Genomic DNA, 20,760 nt, shown 5'->3' with positions numbered 1-20,760 from the left:
GTGTGTGTGGGTTGTGTGTGCCTCTCCACCTCCTCCAGCGACTCAGCCCCCAACCAGTCGACGCTCTTCACTCCGCTACCCTTTACCCTCTTTGTTTGCGTGTGCGACGATGGTGTTGAACTCACCCCTGCTCTACCTGTGCTATTTTCTCGACAGTGATTACATCGTGGAAGAGAAGAATGCTGTTTTACAGAAGAAAGAAAATGAGGGGTTTGGTTTTGTCCTGCGTGGAGCCAAAGGTGAGTTATAAAGCTCGCCGACACCTGGAACCTTCCCGCCCACAGCGCCTGTGCTTTTCAATGCGTGACATTGATCTGTTCTCATAAGGAGTTAGATGATCTGAGTCATTGAGTTCATCTCAGTCAGTATTGTGACTGTGTTAGTCAACAACACAAGCGGCTTTGGTCCACAATCAGCTTATTTACTCAGATGCACTCAGGAGTCTGTGTGTGCATGCGTGCATGCGTGTTATGTGTGTAAGAGAGAGAGAAAGAGCATGTAGACCTTCTGGTAGCGTCATCCTTGGCCGAGCTGTCTGCTCGCTGTCCCATCTGTTCATCGCACATGGCGTTAGGCTTTAGTAGAGAAACATCATCTCTAGTATTMCTTTCATTTTTGCTCTTTCTTTTCTTCCCATGCATCCTTCCTTCATCCTTCCTGTTGATTATCAGTAAATTCTGTCAGCCCTTCCGCTTYTTAACCAAATCCACCTTTTGACTCATACTCCRTAACCGCAAATTCGCTTTTACGAGCACACACGTGCCAGCTCCCCGTTCGTGGTGGTTACCATGGCATCCTCTCTTCGGCAGCTTGCCGGGAGTCTGAGTGTGCTTTACTGCTCTGTCACTCTCTACCATGAATCTTGGCTCGCCCCACTCTCTTTTTTACTCGTTCTTTTACTCTCCAGCACCCTCAGACACACACACTGCGGTTCACTTAGTAGTCCTTTGAGAGCTCTCATGTGTCAGTGATTTACTCACACTTTCTTTGAGATTAAACAGAATTTGTAATGCTGCACTCAAAATATTGCTATAGATTGTCTGCATATAGATTGGGGGTTTTCATGCGGAGCTGCGTGTTTGTTCATGGATTGAAGCGAGTATAAGTTGGATTCAGTATGCAAAACAGGCATATTCACTTAAAGTATTAATGTTGTAACTATAATTCTCTGGTTTCATTAACGTAAACACAGTTGGTTTGGGTCACRCAAAAAAGACGGCGATGTCTCAGGAACAGGTTATCCTGATTCAGCAGAACACTGTGGACACCTCACCTTGATTCTAATCCAAATGCACTTTTCAGAAAAGGGCTACATCAAGTATGACAGACATTTTAAAGGCATGAAGGTACTTGATGTTCCACAAAATTTCTTTCATTTTCTCTTCTTCAGACCTGCATGACACTTTCTTTTAATATGCCAGCATACAAGGCAGGAAAGAAAAATGTGACAGCAGCTGGTAAGAGCTCCACTGCAGTAAAATCACATGAAGGCTTTAGGTTCCTCCGATCACCTTTATTGTGCATGAAGCATTGTGTAGTTTAGTTAGTAAATATATGCCAATCAGTGGAGACCTGTTAACGTTAGAACCCACAGAGGCTCACAAATAACAAAAATCTGTGAATAAACCATCTTTGCACAACCACAGAAGCTAATAGTCTTCCTTATCTTACTCTTGGCCAATCCGTGCCAAAGACAATGATTGGCTGCTTTGCCAGTTGTGTGTCAAGTGGCATTGCGCTTACGTATGTCAGCTGCCCGAGCTTTATTTTCTTTCCAATATTTAAGAAGAAAATCTGTAAATAGGTGCAAATAATTTTGTTGCATTGCACAGATATATCTGTACTATAAATTATACTTTCACTGTTTCTATCAAGCTCACCTTTGTATGACATGGCACATTACAGCTACAGCAGCAGGTTACCTATAGTAAGCTCTAAAAATGGTTTAATACAGATTACCGTACAGACAAAAGTCACGTATATTATCTCTGGTTGTGACTTTTTTTTCCTTCAAGCAAAATTCTGTTAAGTTAATGAACACTTAAAAATATCTCTAGAATATTTCCTCACARAGTCTAATCATTTGAACTRTGTCWGATTTCAAAGTAGATTTTGAAGAATGTAGGGTGTAACATCAGGTCAGTGACGGGTCCTTTGGTTTGTCCCGGGACAGAATGACTGTTAAGCTGTTGAAAATTAAAGTGTCAGGCCAAATTTGTCCTCAAGTTTTTCACTGCTGTCCAGACACAGACCGGTCTGGAYGGATGTYGCCTYCAACTGAATCATAGAATAGAGGGAGGGATTTAAGCATGAAATAAGTTGTCCACCTCTTAAACAGTTAGTTTTCACTAAGGAGAAATATAAAATACTCATCCARCGCTAATGGCTGCAKAAATTKATGTGCTGGATGTGATTCTAAGGTTTTAAGTTTTAAAGACAATATTTAAATCRCATTGCTATTTTTGGACTCCTCTGTATATTGTGTGTATCACTCTCTCAACACATCTTAACCAGATAAAGTAATTAAAACCGTTTTCTYCTTKGTAGAGCARTATTTGGTTCCCCAAAACAAGAAAACAATGGAACAATTAAAATCCAGCCAGTATTTYGCTAAATGTTGTTTTTGGTAATTGCWTGGTGCTTGGAATGTGCAGCAGTTTTATTTTCCGAATCTCTGAGGCACTGAGGTGTATGCTTTTAACTGCCATACTTTCCAGACAAACATTGTAGTTCTGAATGTTGTTTGTTTTATTCTTTATAGCCGAAACTCCTATTGAAGAGTTCACTCCCACCCCAGCATTCCCTGCCCTGCAGTACTTGGAGTCAGTGGACGTGGAGGGGGTGGCCTGGAGGGCTGGTCTCAGGACGGGGGACTTTCTCATTGAGGTAGTTAAGAAAACGTGCGTGCGTGCGTGCGTGCGTGCGTGCGTGCGTGCGTGCGTTTGTGTCTTCATTCAAAACATTGAAGATGGAGGAAATTTCTGGAACACAGGAGTAAACCGATTTCATTAGTATGTGCATTCTACAGCGAAGTCTTTTTTTCAATTAGTTTAGAGGTAACACTATAATAATCTTTGTGGGATAATTAATTGATATCATAAACAACAACAATAATAATATTAATAATAATAACAATGCTGTTGTATTATTTATTTTGTGACTTGCAAATGTTTCATGTGAGGTGACCAGAATTTGATCAGAATTTCATCAGCATTGACCTAGTTTCTGTCTTCTTGCATTTTGTCCAGGTGAACGGGGTGAATGTTGTGAAGGTGGGCCACAAGCAGGTGGTGTCTTTAATCCGCCAAGGGGGGAGCCGACTCCTAATGAAAGTTGTTTCTGTCACACGCAAGCCAGAGTCGGAAGAAATTGTTCGAAAGAAAGGTAAGGCTATTTGGAAGTAATAATGTCWTTTAAGGAAAGATTACAACTCACATGTAAAAAAAAAAAACTTTATATTTTCACRTTAAGTTTCCAAACTAACGTTTATGTTTAATGTTATGAGTCAGGTCTGTAGTATACATGATGGGATAAGGCACATGGAAAAGAGTGGACGGTATTAGTTCTGTATAACAAAACKAAATGTGCTGAAGAGATTGTAACTTACTAAAGAACACAGGGACTGACAAAAAGAGAGAAAAAAACTTTTCTGCTGGTGGAAAAGAGATAATTTTATTTGGATCTAGGAGCTGCAAACAGTTTGTCAGACATCCCCTAAACACTGTATTCAAGTCACWGTGCACTTYGGTACTGTGCTGTTCAAGGATAATTCTCATGCTCATGCTGTTTTATCACATATGAGTCATACAAAAGTTAAAATACCTCAAATTACTTTGAAGAGGTTAAGTCCAGCATGKTGAAAGGAAATAGCTCTGACCCCAAACACACCAGTAAGAGAGCTGAATTTTCATTTTTGTCCTAGAACCATCATAAGTGGTCTTGGGAGTGGCCATTTGTACATGAGTGCCAGACATGGTCGGTGGTATGCAACATAGATGACAWGAMGTTTTCTGAAACAGTGGTTATAAAGATTAATATAAACTTAAACACTGAAAGAGATGTTCACTTTGAGCACAGACTTCAAYTTCTTAGCATCCAAATATTTATTGTTTTCTCCACGTTCTGGTGAACAATAATGAGTTTAATACATTTCTTAATGTTATGATTTCACATAGAGTGCATTGTGTTCTCAATACATTGTGGTGAATGAAAATAAAGCTTTTTTAAACACAASTCCTTACAATTATTCTGAAGCTCAGTGCATTACGTGTTGTAATGGAAATGCGTAATTGGGTTTTACACACATATTGGTGTTTCTATGTTGTCAGGAATATTTCCATGTTGTAAATTTATGCGGTTTCCATGTTAACCAGTTTGCCATTACTTTGCACCCACACAATCATGACATAGTAACCTCCAAACTTTACAATTATGTACATTGTAAAGCATGCTAGAATAGTAGTGGTTGTTGAAATTTAGAGACAGAAATAAATGGGTTTGCTCTAAGATAGGTGAGTGCCCTTTATGCTAAATTCTATTACTGATTTGTGGTCTCAGTTCGCATATTTCTTTGTCTTTCTTACACCTAAAYCAGGGAAAGTACAAAGTTTACATATATAAGTTATCAGAACAAATATTATATTTATTATAGTTTTAATTATTCTTTTTCGGGGTGGTGTAATGATGAACTTACACCTTCAGAGAATAAAAAATAAAAATGAGTTGCACACATTTTATTGAAGGCATACTCTAATCCACACAGGTTTAAGTGTTTAAGCAAAATTTGTAAACTTTAGAGTTGAGTTATGGGTAATTTTCTACATCATAATGTTAGCCTGATTTGTCTATTCTCTTTCTGTGTGTGTTTGGGATCGTGGTCTGTTGRACCTGAGGTTTGAACTAACTGATGTTGTAGGAGTTGGACTGAGGCTGTAGAACCTGAGGACACGGTGCCAGCTGCGAAGCATGGAGGCGTTTTTATTTCACTGTGGGTTGTTTTATTACCACAGGAACTGGGGAATTGCAGAAAGTAGGCGGAATAATGATAAAGGACTATGTCCGAATTCTTCTGTCAAACACGGTTTAGATGGTTAAAATGGAGGTGCAGCGCAGTGTGGGAATGGGAAAATTAAACTGACGACTAAGGTAAAAAAAAAAAAAAAGAAGTGCTAATTCTTAAAATCTATTTAAATGAACTCCACAATTTTGAATGAGAGTGGTCAAATGTTGTGGGCCTTTTTGTTTGAAGTGCCTTGGATGGGCAAACATATTTTTTCTTTTGTTTTACAATTTTTCCTTTTAAATTGTGTTCTGGTATATAGCTGTCAAACATCTTTTCAAGATTCTTTGCTATAAAGATCTTTTCAGATCAAGAAAACAGTCTTTCTCCAAAATACAACAGGGCATACTGCATTCAAATTCTGTTTTTAAGAGAGCTGTGGCTARCAGCATTTTACTGTTAAAACCTTCTTGCTTTTACAATTACTTATTTGTGTTGAAAAACAAAATGCCAATTAAGATTTATTTATATTTCACAGTTTTAACTTCTACAGGCTTCAGTAGGTGGCACTAAGATACATTTGCCCTTTAAACAAAGAGATTAAAGTGCTGAAAAATATGTCTTGTGATCAACCAAATGGATTGTTTCAGATGAGGTAAAAAACAAAAGTCTTGTCCTTAGTTTACTTCACCTTTCCTTTGTTCTTTTCGCTGAGCACCATCTGCCGCCACTCACCGACTCCGGTTGGACAAACTCTCCTTATTGCGCTTCACCCTAGCACAAATACAAATACAAATTTCTCTGCACCATGCGTGGCCTCACTACTGCCACCGTTGCTATGGTGACTACAATGCATGTTTGAATTAAGCATTACATTACAGCAACTGCAACACTCTCTCTCCATCTGAGCCTCTCTTTTTCCATCCTCCTCTATCTGCTCTGCTCCCTGCTTCTGTAGCAGAGTGTGCAGGCTGCTGAGGAAATGAAGATATTTGGTGTGGACAGTACCCGGGATGGCGTATGTACAGTAGATGTGCAGCTGCTGCATCGGGGCTTGTGTGCGATCTAGGGAGTTACGGCTCTAGAGGGCTGCTTTCAGTGTTAGCTGGTTGGTCTTAGAGCGAGCTGACTGAGTGATTGACAAGAAATTTGGTTTCTTTTAGACGTTATCCTGTAAAGGCTGGTAATGGGCTGTGGCTTTACCGATACTATCTTACTGCATGATATTTTGCTGTTGCTGCTAAGGCTCTCTTTCCAGTTTAGTTATGCACACTATTTAATTGCATTTATTTTGAAGCCTGTAACTTTGCGGTTTGGTTTTTGAATCCATTGTTTGGCAGATATGATTTACTGTCTTGCCTGGGAATTAACAGCCCAGTTGCCTTGTGTGTGTAGTGAGCTTGGAAGGTTCCCAAGGGCTCTTGTAATGTAAAGGCTGCAGCGCATCATTTTCCTTAGCCGTTAAATTTGCTGTCATCTCTTTGTCTGTCGGCCCTCGTGTCGTTATGTCTTCCCTCAAGGAGTTTTCTTTGTGTGAGTGCAGGCATGTGAGTGTAAACTGAAGTGTTAATGTGTTTCTATCAATTGCACATCTGCTAAATTCAAGGCAGGCAGTATATTAAAGGGAAGATGGATGAGTTGCTCCCTCTCCTCTATGCACACATTGCACTTATGCCTTCTATTGTAGCAGACAAATTGTGTTGTTCTGTGTTTAACGGAAGGATTCGAACAGCTCGGGATGCCACAGAGACGAGTGACTTGTTCATTTACTGCCAATGGGCTCCTCAACAGAGGGACATTTTGGCAGCACAGAGATTACAAACCTGAAAGTTGCGACGAAAGAGAAATTAATAAGCCATCAGACAAAGAGAGAAACATGAAGAAGTTGAGCTTCAGCCGCAGCGCCAACAAGTGCGAGACCTCCAGTTCCCTCGATTACACGCAAATCAAAGCAGTGAAAACCAGATGGGCCGGCCGACTGGGGGACGCCAAGAGGGCACTGAGTCGCAAAGCCAAAGGATTTTCATCCACAGCTACATCGTCCTCAACTCCATGCCTTGTCTCCACAGCTCCCCCTCCACCCAAGAGAGCTCCAAGCACCACCCTGACGCTGCGCTCCAAGTCCATGACRGCTGAGCTGGAGGAACTGGGTGAGTGCCTAAGAACTGGCGAACAAACTCAGCACTCTCTTCCTCCTTTTCTTTCATATTTCCTACTTGACTCTGTCGTTAAAATATAACGTGTCTCCCAACTTTTTTTAGAATAGTCACTTGTGTCGCCTTGTTCTTGTCATTTTCCCTCCTCTGCTGACGCTATCTTTTTCCCACCAAGCATCTGCTCGGAGAAGACGAGGAGGTGAGTCTGAGGCAAGAATTTGACACTTCTCTGAGCGTCATAATCATGACTTATCACTGCTGTGTCATTAGAGCAGTGCGGATTTGGACCGGAGGCAGTTTTTGATCTGAGCCATTTGAGCAGTTGCCCAGGGCAGCATTAGAAAAGGGTGCACCAGACAGTAAAATATATATACCAGTTGTGCCCTGAAATTTTCTATCGCTGTTGTGCATGTGCATTGCGGTATAGGCTTCCCCTGCTTGCTGCTTTTATTTTCAGTCGTGAGGAGCGGCAGAAGAGGGGAATAATTTATGCAAGAATTTCACTGATTCGGACAACAGACCACCTAAACCGTGACTTTCTGACTTTCTTTGGCTGTACTTTGCTCTCCACTCTGTTTTTTCACCTCTTGGTTCGAGAGACGAGAACTAGCAAAAACGTACAAATCATTTTTCACCCAAAACACAAATCCAGATTTCACACTGCAGCATGGAGCTATGTTTTGGATTTTGTCTTTTCATTCTCTCCCATTGACATCCATGTTGGAGATTATGATAGAACATTTCCATGGTCTTACATCTTAGCATTTAGTTCTGGCTCATTTCCTTTTTAACAGAAAGACTAGATGAGATGTTGGCATCGCAGGAATCTATGTTGCATTCTCAGCCCCCGGAGGCAGATTACAGAGCAGCCACTGTCAAACAACGGCCTACCAGCAGGAGAATAACACCAGCAGAGATCAGTGTGAGTGAACCTACACACAGCACACTTCCAGACAGCTCTCTGTGCCATGCTGCTCCACATACCAATTCTTCCTGAAATAAAAAAGTTCTTCTGTTTTTTTCTCTCTTTTTTATGTCACGCTTTAATGATTCAGATTAGAAAATAAAATTTAAAACTGGATAAAAATGAATCGAGTAAATACAAAAATCTGTTTTTAAATTATGATTTMATTTATTAAGGACAAAAGCTTACCAATCCAATCTGCCGATGTGTGAAAAAAGCCCCCTAAACACTATAACTAGATTTTGTCTTGGCACAATATCAATGACTGACATCAGGAGTTTGTGAAAACTGGTAGTGACTCTTAAACACCACAGCTGAAGAATTTTACTCCACTCTTATTTAAATTGTTTTAATACAACCATGTTTCACATACAAACATCATGTTTACGGTACCTTAATCTGATGATTTAATGATTCAAGTTCAGGCTCCAAAACCTCATTCTGTTTTTATGTTATTTTTGTCATTCAGTCGGGGCTTTCCTGTGAAAAAATATTGCACAAACAAAAGTTTGATTTAAAAAGTATTTTTCTTTTAGAAGCAAAAGAGAGGAAGAAAAATGACCCAAGGCGGTCACAGCATGCAGTAATCCACACAGTTACTGACTATTTCTGCTATAGGTTTATAGAGATTTTACTGAAGTTTCTTTAAAGTGGCTTTGATTACACTGTCAGTTCTGAATTTTGTGCTGCAGTCGCTGTTTGAGAGACAAGGGATGACGCTACATGGAGGTCTGCACCCGGGTATCGAGAGAGGTCACATACCATTCCCTAAAGGCATGTCCAGGACCAAGTCTTTTGGTAAAACATTAATTCCTGATTTACTTAATTAAATCAGAAAGACAATTTGTTTTGTTTTTGTACAAGGTTTATGGAAAATCGCCATTTTAAACAAAGTAACATCAAACACGTTAAATCTTCTGGTTTTGATAAGAAACTAAGAATATGGTAATACCATAAATAATTTAAGCTAATTTTGATTTCAAAACAGTATTGACTCCAGAAGGGGCTGCAAGATGTTCAAGCAAGTGCAGTAAAAAGTGTGAAAATTTGCAAGCATGCTTTTACTCGACACAGTACGATAACAATAATGAAAATCGTCAAAATTTCCCAACCCAAAGACARGTACATATTAATAAATATTGTGAACAAATTGTGCAAAAATCCTCACATTATCTAATAATGCTCACAATTTTTGGTGTGCTGGCTCACAAACATCTGTCTACATATTATATCAGAGTGTAAACAAACATCTGTAAAATAAATAAATAAATAACAACACTTTTAATAAACATATTTGTAATCTATAGTTACCATCCAAATAGTAGGTGACTATAAAGCAGATTTAGCACAGTGTTCTGTAGAAAATGAACAAGAGAAACCCCAGAAAATATAAGGCTTAGTATGTGCAGATGTTTTGCTTTTGTAATAAATACAGATGGAATTGTTGGCTCTCAAAACAACTTTAACAATATTTAATATTTTCTAAAAGATTTATCATAAGATGTTTTGTTAAGGAATCATAAACTGAGCTGATTTCCAGTTGAAAGCCTTTTTTTTATTAACTAACTGTGAACCTGGTATATTTTAAATAAGTGATTCTTTGTCAGTAACCCAACCCATGCCACATAATTAAATAACCTGTCCCTTTCCCTCTGTCAACAGGTGCCACAGAAGAGGATAGACTGTCTGCACTTGCAGGCGAGCACAGATTTCCACGTAGTTCCTCTATGACAGATAGCCTCCGAGACCACTCACAACCCCATCCTATCCCTCCACCTCCTCAGACGGCACCTCCTCCACCTCCTTACTACTTAGACACGGGTCCTCCTCCAGCTTTTTGCCCTCCTCCTCCCCCGTCTCGGACCCAAAGTCAAGGCCATGAGCCTGGAGGCCGATCCAGCTTCAAGCCATCCTCCTTGGACCTGCCTTACGAAGCCGCTCAGCGGCAAGCCACACACATCGAGAGACAGAAGAAAGCTCGCTCAATGATCATCCTACAGGACTCCTCCCATCTACCTGTAGAGCCTACTGAAATTCCCCGTCCCTCTGCTGCTACTCCACCAGAGCGAATCAAAAGAAAGGGGAGGGTAATTGACAACCCTTACGCAAATGTGGGTCAGTTCAGCATTGGACTATTCACACCCACAAAGCCCCAAAGAAAAAAAAGTCCTTTGGTGAAACAGCTACAGGTAGGTTGTGTCTTAATAACAGTTTCATATTTATTCTTAAAAAATGGCAAAGGATTTCTGAGCTTAAATTTTCCTTTTCATTTCTCCAATGGTAGGTAGAAGATGCACAAGAAAAGGCTAGTCTAGCCTTAGCTGCTGCCCACTCACGAGAGAGCTCACCCTCAGGACGACACCCACATGGGCACACGCACACCAGCCGTGTCGACTACTACCAGCAGCAGCTCATGGCTGAACGAGAGCGATTGCGAGCCCAAGGAGAGATGRTGTTTCAGGGTAAAGGCCCATTTGCTGCTGCTATTGCTGGAGCAGTAAAAGATCGTGAACGTCGCCTTGAAGAGCGGAGGAAATCCACTGTCTTCCTTTCTGTTGGGACCATGGAAGGGTCGCCTACAACAAGCCCTGACTCCCCCTCTTTGACTCAGTCTCACTCCATCGATGAACGGCTGTTAACTCGAGAGCTTGGACAGCTTCCTCCCCCTGCCTTGGCTCTGAGCCCCTCACCTAGTGGGACCACCTTTATCCATCCACTCACAGGAAAGCCTCTGGACCCAAATTCACCACTAGCTCTTGCGCTGGCCGCAAGGGAGAGAGCACTGACCTCTCAGAGTCAGTCCCCAACTGGCAGCCCAGAGCCTCGGACTAAACAAGAGCGAGTAGGCCAGGTTGTAATGTTCTCTGACACTCAGACCAAAGAGTCTCCACACGGGGATGGAGTAACTGCATCRCCCCCTTTTTCACCTAAAAGCGCCAAGGCAGCGGGGTATGGCACATCATCCTCCCCGGCCAATATTTTGGCTCCTCAACCCATCAAATCACAGTGGACTACATCATCATCACCTATATCATTCCGTCAAGAGATGGAAGCTAGAATTGAGGAGAGGAAGGAGGAAAAGAGACTAGAGGATAAAAAAAGCATGTTGATCAGCATTATGGATACATCACAGCAGAAAACAGCTGGGCTGATCATGGTTCATGCGACCAGCAATGGTCAGGCTGTTGGGGTGGGGTCAGGGATAGAACAGAAACCTGTGCCTGCAACCATAGAGCCCAGCAAATCACAGAGTCCACGGGCTAAATCCCCCATTCCCACAGCTGCCCAGCCCCAAACTCAACTCCAGGTTCAGCCTCAAACTCAGCGTCCTGCCAGTCCCACCCAAGAGAAGAGCCTGGCTCAGGGAAGCTCAGAAGAGGATGTGGATGCCTACACGGTCACCTTACCACCGGCTATGTTATCTTCCAGCGATGAGGAAACAAGAGAGGAGCTACGTAAGATTGGGGTAGTTCCTCCACCAGATGAGTTTGCAAATGGGTTGCTGGCCCAGGCACAGGGGATACCAGTGTCATCCGCTAAAGCTGCTCTGTCTCCTGCTACACCAGCCACACCAACACCCCAAACTCCCTTAACCCCAACAACCCCAACTGTGACAACCACCCAGCCTCAGCCTCCTCAGCCACCACCTCCACCCAGTGCAGCAGCTGTCTCAGGGAAAACTTCTGACCCTCTGGAGCCCCCACCAGTGGGCGAGGCTGGTTCTGCAGCTGACTCAGGTGTGGAGGAGGCTGACACGCGCAGCTCCAGTGACAGAGAGAGAGACCATCATCTTGAGACCACCAGCACCGTCTCTACAGTTTCCAGCATGTCTACATTGTCCTCAGAAAGTGGCGAGCCTGCTGACACGCACACCACGCACACCTCCTATGCTGACGGGCAGACTTTTGTTCTTGACAAGCCGCCAGTGCCTCCTAAGCCTCGACTCAAATCCCAGATAGGAGGCAGTAAAGGCCCCGTCACCTTCAGGGACCCTTTGCTGAAGCAGAGCTCTGATAGTGAGCTGCTGTCCCAGCAACAGGCTGCTGCACTTGCTGCTGCAGCAGCTGGTGGAACTGGGCTTCCTGCAGGTGGTTCCGCCTCAGTTACTGGTCTAGCTCCGACCAAGCCACGCTATCTCTTCCAACGGAGGTCCAAGTTRTGGGGGGATCTGGTAGAACCTCGAGGACCGGGGGTAGGGCTAGGGATTGGGAGTTTGGGCAATCTTGGTGGGCTAGGACTTGGGCTAGGTGCAGATGAGAGCACAAAACCATCAGTTATGGGAGAGCTCAGTTCACGTCTACAGCAGTTAAGTAAAGACACTAGGTCACTGGGTGAGGAGCCGCTGGGAGCCTCTCTTGACCCTGGGAGAAAGTCACCTGTGGCAGGTGCAAGGTAAGAGGATATCAAGAATGTCTTTAGCACTGAGTGACTAAAGACATTAGAGAATTGCAGCAAAAATGATAGCGTTAGAGTTTATTCACGCTGTACTTATCAGTGCAGAGTGCCTAGTTCCAGTAGGACAAAATGCATATCAAAGGACATTGATAGCATTTAACCACCATTATATGTGTTTACTCATTTGTCAGCACCTTTGTTACTCCTTGAATACATGACTCTCTAGTGTCAATTCCTGCTGTTTGTTTGAGCTTGTTGCACTCACCTCATGTAAATCTATTAGCAGTCTATAGTTGATGGTTATGAAGATTAGATGTCTCATGCATTGTTGTGAAAATTAGTGGCATGTAGATCTTCTGTTAAAAATTTTGTGGAGAATTTACAATCTCCACTTTTGTGAAGCTTTGACTTGCTGATACAGTTTTTAGTAGATTTTTGTTTCTCTATAAGAACTGAAACTTAGAGGATAATAGAACCACATTCAAAATATTTCCATAGGCTTTTTTGTGTAAGCAGCCAATTATTTTTTATACTGGCAGCAAACACAAATTTATTATAAGGATGAGAGAGCAGTCATTGTGGAATTGTTTATTTATTTTAWAACAAAAAAAAAGATTGTATCTGTTTCTATAGCAGCTTATTTGAATAATTATCATGGTTAGCATCCAAGCTACTGCTACTGAGCATTACAATACCCAAGTGCAATTAGAAAGCATTGGATCAGGACTCGATGTGTCAAGTGCAAAGTTTGGTGTAGAGGAAAATATGGTGTGGGACTATTTTTTTTAGAGGTTAATATCTACCTAGAGAAAATGAGCTAATTAAGCATATCAAAGCACTGTGAGACAGTTTTATGCTCTTTATACTACGTGAACATTTTGGAGATGGTCCCTTCCTGTTCCAACATCACTGTGCACTGGTATTCCATTCATAAAGTGGCTGACAAATTTGGGTAAAATATTTCACTGGCTATGCAGTCTTGACTTCTATCCCGTAGAAAACTTTTGGGATGAACTAGAAGTGACACTACATCTTGACCAGCATCTGACCTCACAGATGCAAGTCTGGTAGAATTGTCAAAAATTCCCTTAAACAACACTTAACCTTGTAAAAAGCTTTTCTGGAAAATTAGAAATGACATTTCACTGAGTTTGTGCAGGCAGATGACTGAATATTTTGAGCAAGATAGTCTAAGGCCTTACTGTATATCTCACTGATACCAAAACGCACTCGGTAATTGTGTCTAAACCAAAAAGTAATGTTGTCAGTGCAACACAGTACTTAGTGTGGCTCTTTCACTAATAGAAAATAGATTTGATTTTAGATTGTGTATAGGACTGTTATTGTTCTAAGCCAATCAAGCTGAAAACTGTATAACTCTGGTCATCAACAGATTTTTTTTRTGCATTTCTAGATTAGAAGTCTCGAGCATATTCCTGTCCTTGTGCCATATAGTTGGTTTTAGCTTCAAAAAGTGGCACAGAACATATGGTTCACAAAGCTACTAGAAGGTTATCTGTGACATCTGAGACACAGTGATGGTTTAGTCTGTTTTCTGTGGGTGTTTTTTCTACTACATACCTAAAAGTGCAATGTAAATCCTCTATATTTCTGCAGATGTGGGGACACCGAAGAAACTAGACCTTAAAGTTATAGACTCTAGGGTAAACCAAATATTTTTTTTTAACATACCTTACACAATTACCCTATAAACTAAGCACAATAACATCTAGAAACCTTTTCAGCAACTCTCTTTACCTGTTTCCCTTAAAACATTGTTACCTTGTTTGCATAAAAGTTTTACAACACAAGTGTCATGATTGTTATAAATTTTTTGTTTTAGAAATAAGTAGTTTCAAAGGCAGTAGTTTGTCAAATGCTGTCAAAGTCACAATCTTTGACCTTTTTATAAAATTTTGTAGTAGTCAATAAGCTGGTGTCGTAAAACTTTTCTGTGGGTATACATTACTCACATACAAATGTTTATGTAAAGTAATATAACTACTAGTGCAAACAATGTAACATGATTCAAGGCATGTACTTACTTACACACTGCTATGTTTTATTTCTAACCTATGATCTAGTATCTATCCTTCCTGCGTTTTCCTAAGTCTTCGTTCAAATGTCACACAATACATCCCTCTATCCACTACCCTTTGCAGACATCACAATACAAACTTGATAAAAACTGAAAATACAGTTTTTCCCCTTATCATTACCACCTTCATGGTACGTAAAGTGATGACTTCAACGATTTGGGGATGTATTTTTAAGAAGTATTTGAACAGGACTTAAATATAAGTGTTAGTTAAACTTGTTATTTTCTTATCTATGGATTTACCTTCCCCTGTTACTCACCCAAGCAAAAGGCAAAATCCTTACATTGTCAAAGGTCATTTTACATAACTGTCAAATAAATGGTGGGATATCTATTTTTCCTCTATGAGAGGTTTGTGTTTGCTGGAAAAAAATTTGCATTATGTGAATATGTATTTTTTGCCCCTTCTTGTTGAAAACTCAGGTAATTTAAAAACGTCACAAGAAATGTTAGTGTTCAGATTAGTAGCAAATACAAATTAAGTTCATAATCAAGAATATTCCTTTCACTTTGGGGTTCTATCTTTTTTTATTTATATAGCTAAAACTGTATAATTACTCAGTTTAGTGTTTTCAGTTTGTTTCTTAGAGTTGTAGTTAGGTGTCTACAGAAATGGTTTGGTTTCAGAGTTACCCCACCTCTTGCTCAATGACCACTGGAGATAGACAACCCTCCACATGCCTGCACGGATAAGGGAGTAGAATGGATGGATTATTCATCCTTACTGTACACTGATTAATCGTAACATAAAAATCCACTGCTTCTTAATGTGTAACTATCAAAATACATTTCCATTTCAATGAGGTACAATGTCATAAAAAAAGTTCATTTCAGTAATTCAATTAAAAAGATGAAACTTGTATATTATTCAGATTCATTATATTGTGTACTTGTTCAATTTATTTTGATAATTTTAAGTTACACCAAGTGAAACAATTTTTTTTTAGATTTACCTACTTTTATTTTATCCATCAAAATTCTTTGTAGGACTGCTGACTCGACCGTTGTTCAGTTGTCATTGATACCCTCCACAAAGAGTGTAGGCCATAAAAGGATTATTATTCAAAACCTTAACTCTTAAGCTTAATAATGTAAAGTTATGTGGAAATGACATGTTTTAGAAAACATAGGGATAGTTGCAGCCTTGAGAAGACTGTAAAGCAAACTCATTAAAAAATTGGCATAGACTGTTACTGGTGATTTAAATGCCACCACATAAAGAAGTCCTCAAGACATGGACTGCAGCTGTGACACGTGCAGAAGTGTCTTTAATATGAAACAGAACTTGACTGTTGCTACACTGTCATCCAAGGTCTTCTTTTCCAATTAAGGCAAAGTTCGCATTTTATTTGGAAATCCAGGTCCTAAAGACTAGAAGCAAAGAAGCATGAAGAAATGCATCATCGAGTCAAGTTCCTTGAGGTCCTGTATAAACGTTCTGCAGTCTGTTGAGCTATGTCATCTATTGGTGTTGACCTATTGTGTTTTACCAAGTGCTTTACTAATAATACTAGGTTATCTTCTGACAAGTCTTATAGAGATGATGTGGGCCCTTGGCTAATACTTTCTTCAGTGACTGTGGCACCACTGTGCTTGATTATCCAGCAGACTTGCCTGACCTAAACCACATGGTGAATCTATCAAGGATTGTCGAGAAAAAGATGAGAAACACTAGACGCAACAATGTTCAACACTGCTGTCAAAGCAACTTGGGATTTCCTAACGCCTCAGCAGTACCACAAGTTATTTGCCTCAGTGGTACATTGCGTAGATACAGTATTCAGGTCTGGCCAAGCACTACATGCATACACTGTACAGTGCACAGACATACTATTCTGTATGCCAACATTTCTGTGCTAAAATCCTTATTATTTGTTTAATGTGATATTAAAATTTTCTGAGGAACTGACCTTGAGTTCACTAGCTGTAAGCCATTGTCATCAAAATGAAAAGATGTAAGCATTTGAAATGTATCGCTGTGTGAAGTAAATCAATATAATGCAGGCGTTTCACTTTTCAATGTGGATTACTGAACAGAATTAACTTTTTAATGATATTCTAACTAATTGAGAGGCACCTGTAGCTGTTATTGGATGGGATATTGACACTTGGTGGGTATGGTGATGTCAGCCATTGCACTGGTAGGCACTGCAGGTAGGCACCCAGGCACTGCACTTTTTTTTTTTTTTGCATCCTTTAGAGTTTGAGACGGGGCTCCTTAGGATTTGGTTCATTTTGTCAGTCTACTTAGATATTCTGAATGTTATGGGTTTCTTTTTTTGTGGGGTCAGAATTTTGTTACTGTTGTTAACCAGGGTTCCTAACTAGCAGATTGTATTGATGGTCAAAGTGACTTGCATATTCTTCTGACCAGTAAGGATATTGAGTAGGGAATAGTATAAAAGTATAAAAATGAGTTCTTGAATTTTGTGGATTGTGAAGAAGGCCATGACTTCAAACACAGCACATGGTGTAACATCCAGTTCAGATTCCTCTCACCCTCCCACCATTTCCATTCTGACAGTTAATTGCCTTTGGCTGTGATAAAAATGATCATACACACCATTATCCCTCTTTCTCTATCACTCTGCATTTACATTTAATCCTTTTCACCTGCTGGAGGACTTCTCATATATCATTGGCCTCCCAGCACTTCTAATTGTAATGCTACTCCATCTCACACCCTCCACACACCACGATGCTCCATTCTGTCTTTACTGTTTCCCAAACCCTGTATATGATAGAACTGTGTTCTAATTTTTTTCATTTGTGGTGTTTGGTTTAATTATTTGAGCTGTTTGTGTACACTACCTAGCTTTGTTTTGTTTTTCAGTGTTTGTGTTGAGAATGGCCATGGTCCCTGACTGTCTTACTGGTTCACCTTGTAGGTTTTTCAAATCATGTTTAAGCTGAAAAGAATTTTATTTCTTCAACATAACATGATAATGAGCACACATCCCCGCAGAGCACCATGTACAAATGTTGAGTTTTAGTTTCCATTTTATGTGGAAACAGTCACAAAGGTCCAGAGACATGTGCCTTCAGTTTATTTATTCATTCGTGTTTGCTTGTTTGTTTGTTTGTTTGTTTAGTTTTTTGGTTTTTTTGTACAGTGTTTTACATGTGAGCAGTGTGCTCATTTCTCTCTCATATGGCCCACTGGTCAGACTTTGTTGTGCTGAAACTTACTCTGCTGCTGTAATCAAGCACACTCACATTTGCAAATCCATCTAAATCCAGAATCAGAACATACCCACACACATACGGGACCTTGAAGGCAGCAGAGTTGGCCAAAGCATATATTGGGTCTGGTTAGCAGGCTGCGTCTCATGGAGTGATGCTAACATTCTCTCCCATTGCTCTCTCTCTGCTCACCTTGCATGCCCCGCCCTGCTGCTCTGATCTGATTGGTCTAGAACTGACTGTGCGCCCAGGAGGGCAGGACAACTGTGTAAGTGCGCATGAAGCTCATCCCAGCCCGTTGGCTCCCTGTAATCTGATCATTTTTTTCCAGCCTGAGCAACCTTTGCTCCATTACATTTTTGTCATTCGAACGTCACTCATAGTAAAGCTCCAGGCAAATAGAGTAGAGGGATAAAGTCTGGATAAAATGCATGAATGATACTTATATATATCCTTCTTGCTTCTGCCTGCTTCCACCAAGACAATCTTTCTTAGTTTTTTAGCTTTACACTCTCTTCCATCCCTCTTTCTAATCATCTTTCCCTCCATTAGACTAGTCGTAGATGAATCTCAGTCTTTGGTTTTATTGTTCTTTAAACAGTGTTGAGGTATCTTTGTTGAGTACTTCTTGTTGGGCTCCAGATACTGTTTCTGCTGAAGAAGCATAAGATGTTTTTCTTAAACTTCTTCTAAATGCTCCACATGGTAAGACTGGGTTGGATGGTCATCTTATCAAATCTGAGCTTTGAGTCCAGCATAGATAAGCATTATTTTTTAATCAAATGAGACAACAGCTTTGTACGTTTTAAATACTACATAGATGTGTATATATATTCAGATCAAAAAAGATGTTTGCATTTTTAAACACAAAGGAGAAAACATTTAAAAAAAGTTCTAATTAAACAAATGCCTTCTGTTTCTGAACATGTGAGTATGTGGTTTATGTAATGATGCAATACAGTGATGCTTGTACTTTCCAGTTAATGCTTTTCAGATTTTTTTTGTAAACCTGCCTGCATTTGTTTGATATTGTAGCTCTCAGTCTGCATTCACAGAACAGCTTTCTTTGTGCTAAAATTAATAATCCATAGCCAAACTTTGCTAATTAGGCGACTTCTCAGAGCACCACACTTTCGTAGGGGTACTAGATTAAAGAGGACCCAATAAAGATGCATACCACACTTCACATTTTTATTTGTTAAAAGAATAAAAATCTAATTACGTTTTCTTTTTCCCTACACGTCTTACATATGTGTTAGTTTGTGTTAGCATATCATAGACCTGCACAATATTAAAAAAAACAAAAAAAACATATGACATGCGTTAATAATGTTGTGAACTAAATAAAAAGTGTCAATGTCTTTGTGCTTTGGGTTCATAGCAGATCTAGACCCCAGAGTGCCTGAATGCATCGGACCCTTATTGTGGTCCAGGCAGTTCTCCATTATATGCAAACCGTGTACAGTGATATTTCAATAAAAATGCATTTATGACATATGGTGCAGCACAACTCTATGACATAAAATCCCAATAAAATACACTGAACCTTGTGGTTATTAATGTTAACAAATATGTAAAAGTAATGGTGGGGAATGAATACTTTTGACAGGCACTGTAAACCCCAAAGCTTGGTCTCTTTCTTCAAAGTTGTCTTTAACTGTTTGTTATTGACGATTCTACAACTCTGTGTCTCCACCAGACTTTTTAGCAGCCTAGGCGAGCTCCACACCCTTTCCCAGAGAAGTTATGGAACCACATACACCATCCGCCCCGGCAGCCGCTATCCCGTCACCAGACGCGCGCCCAGCCCCGGCTCAGGCTCACCTGATCGGGGTGACCCCCTTGGACGATTCTCAGGCTTCGGCCTGCCAACCTCACCAACTACACCGCCGCAAACCATCCTCAAGTCCTCTAGTCTCAGCTTACCCCAGGAGCCTAAAGAGGTGCGCTTTGTGATGAGGAGCTCCAGCGCACGTTCTCGCTCTCGCTCTCCGTCACCTTCCCATTCCCCTGGCTTAGGCTCACCGCTTTTAGCCCTCCGACCCTTTCACCAAAAGCCCCTCCACCTGTGGAACAAGTACGATGTTGGAGACTGGCTCGAGAGCATCAACTTGGGAGAGCACAGAGCGGGGTTTCAGGAACACGAGATCGAAGGCTCTCACCTCCCGGCTCTAACCAAGGAGGACTTTGCGGAGCTGGGAGTGACACGGGTCGGACACCGTATGAACATTGAGCGAGCGCTGAAACTGCTGCTGGAGAGCTGACCCTCGCCCTGAAAAAGAGCAACAGGATAAGAAAGACACAAAGCCTGAATTAGATGAAAATAAGGAATCCACTGAATACACTCCTCTGTTACTCCAGCTGCTTTTTATGTTCAGTGTTAAAATGTTCTCCTGTGGTTCCTAGTGACAACTTTCTGTTCTGCATTAATACCCCGCACCTGGCAATGCACTAAAGAGGCAGAGGCAATACTCATACAATGTACATTCATCCCTTTTTCTTTTTTCTTACCCTCTACTCACTTTACGGCTCTGCCTTCTTGCCTAGAGCAAATCAGACCAGACATCCCAAAAAGGATGTCTGGTCTTTTTTTTTTTTCTTTTTTTTTTTTGCTAAGAAGAATCACGGGTGCTCCAATTAGATCATTTGGTTTCTGCAAAGTTGCGTTGTTTCCTTAATGACACCCACACTTTCTCACTGCACCCTCTCTACCTCTCTCCCCTCTCGTATTAGGCCTCTGAAAGCCTTCGACAGTTTGAGTAAGAGAGGAGGAGGAAGGATTCTCGTTCCAAACAGAAAACTCAGTTGCCTTTCAAAAATATTTCTATACTGAAATCAACTCTGATGAACACAGTGCTATGGAAATAGCAGCTCTGAAAAGGTGTGTCTTCTGAATACCTGCTATCGTTTTTAAACTGAAGACTTTTGAGCCCAGAGGCGGAGCTCCGCAGGAGGAACCCCCCCC

At 40.8% G+C, this 20,760-nt stretch overlaps 1 protein-coding gene across 10 annotated transcripts in view; it reads left to right on the top strand.

Moving 5' to 3' along the window:
• The window catches only part of shank3a (SH3 and multiple ankyrin repeat domains 3a), a 140,030-nt gene extending 119,875 nt beyond the window's left edge, over positions 1-20,155 (top strand). For 5 of the 10 annotated variants that reach the window (XM_008411317.2, XM_017305278.1, XM_008411321.2 and 2 more), the window contains 10 exons: positions 157-239; positions 2,762-2,886; positions 3,249-3,384; positions 7,069-7,149; positions 7,331-7,354; positions 7,950-8,077; positions 8,812-8,917; positions 9,782-10,308; positions 10,404-12,511; positions 19,495-20,155. In XM_008411317.2, coding sequence (XP_008409539.1) covers positions 157-239; positions 2,762-2,886; positions 3,249-3,384; positions 7,069-7,149; positions 7,331-7,354; positions 7,950-8,077; positions 8,812-8,917; positions 9,782-10,308; positions 10,404-12,511; positions 19,495-20,059 — 3,883 coding nt within the window. In that variant the 3' untranslated portion in view covers positions 20,060-20,155. Of the gene's footprint in view, positions 1-156; positions 240-2,761; positions 2,887-3,248; positions 3,385-7,068; positions 7,150-7,330; positions 7,355-7,949; positions 8,078-8,811; positions 8,918-9,781; positions 10,309-10,403; positions 12,512-14,131; positions 14,179-18,028; positions 18,078-19,494 lie in introns of those variants that run through there. The other 5 variants (XM_017305277.1, XM_017305279.1, XR_001776702.1 and 2 more) reach the window with 4 other exon arrangements.
• The last annotated feature ends 605 nt before the right edge of the window (positions 20,156-20,760 follow it).

This window comes from Poecilia reticulata, linkage group LG6, assembly GCF_000633615.1.
Source record: "Poecilia reticulata strain Guanapo linkage group LG6, Guppy_female_1.0+MT, whole genome shotgun sequence".
Lineage (NCBI taxonomy): Eukaryota > Metazoa > Chordata > Actinopteri > Cyprinodontiformes > Poeciliidae > Poecilia > Poecilia reticulata.
The sequence above is the reverse complement of the archived record's forward strand: the minus strand, read 5'-3'. Positions and strand labels throughout refer to the sequence as shown.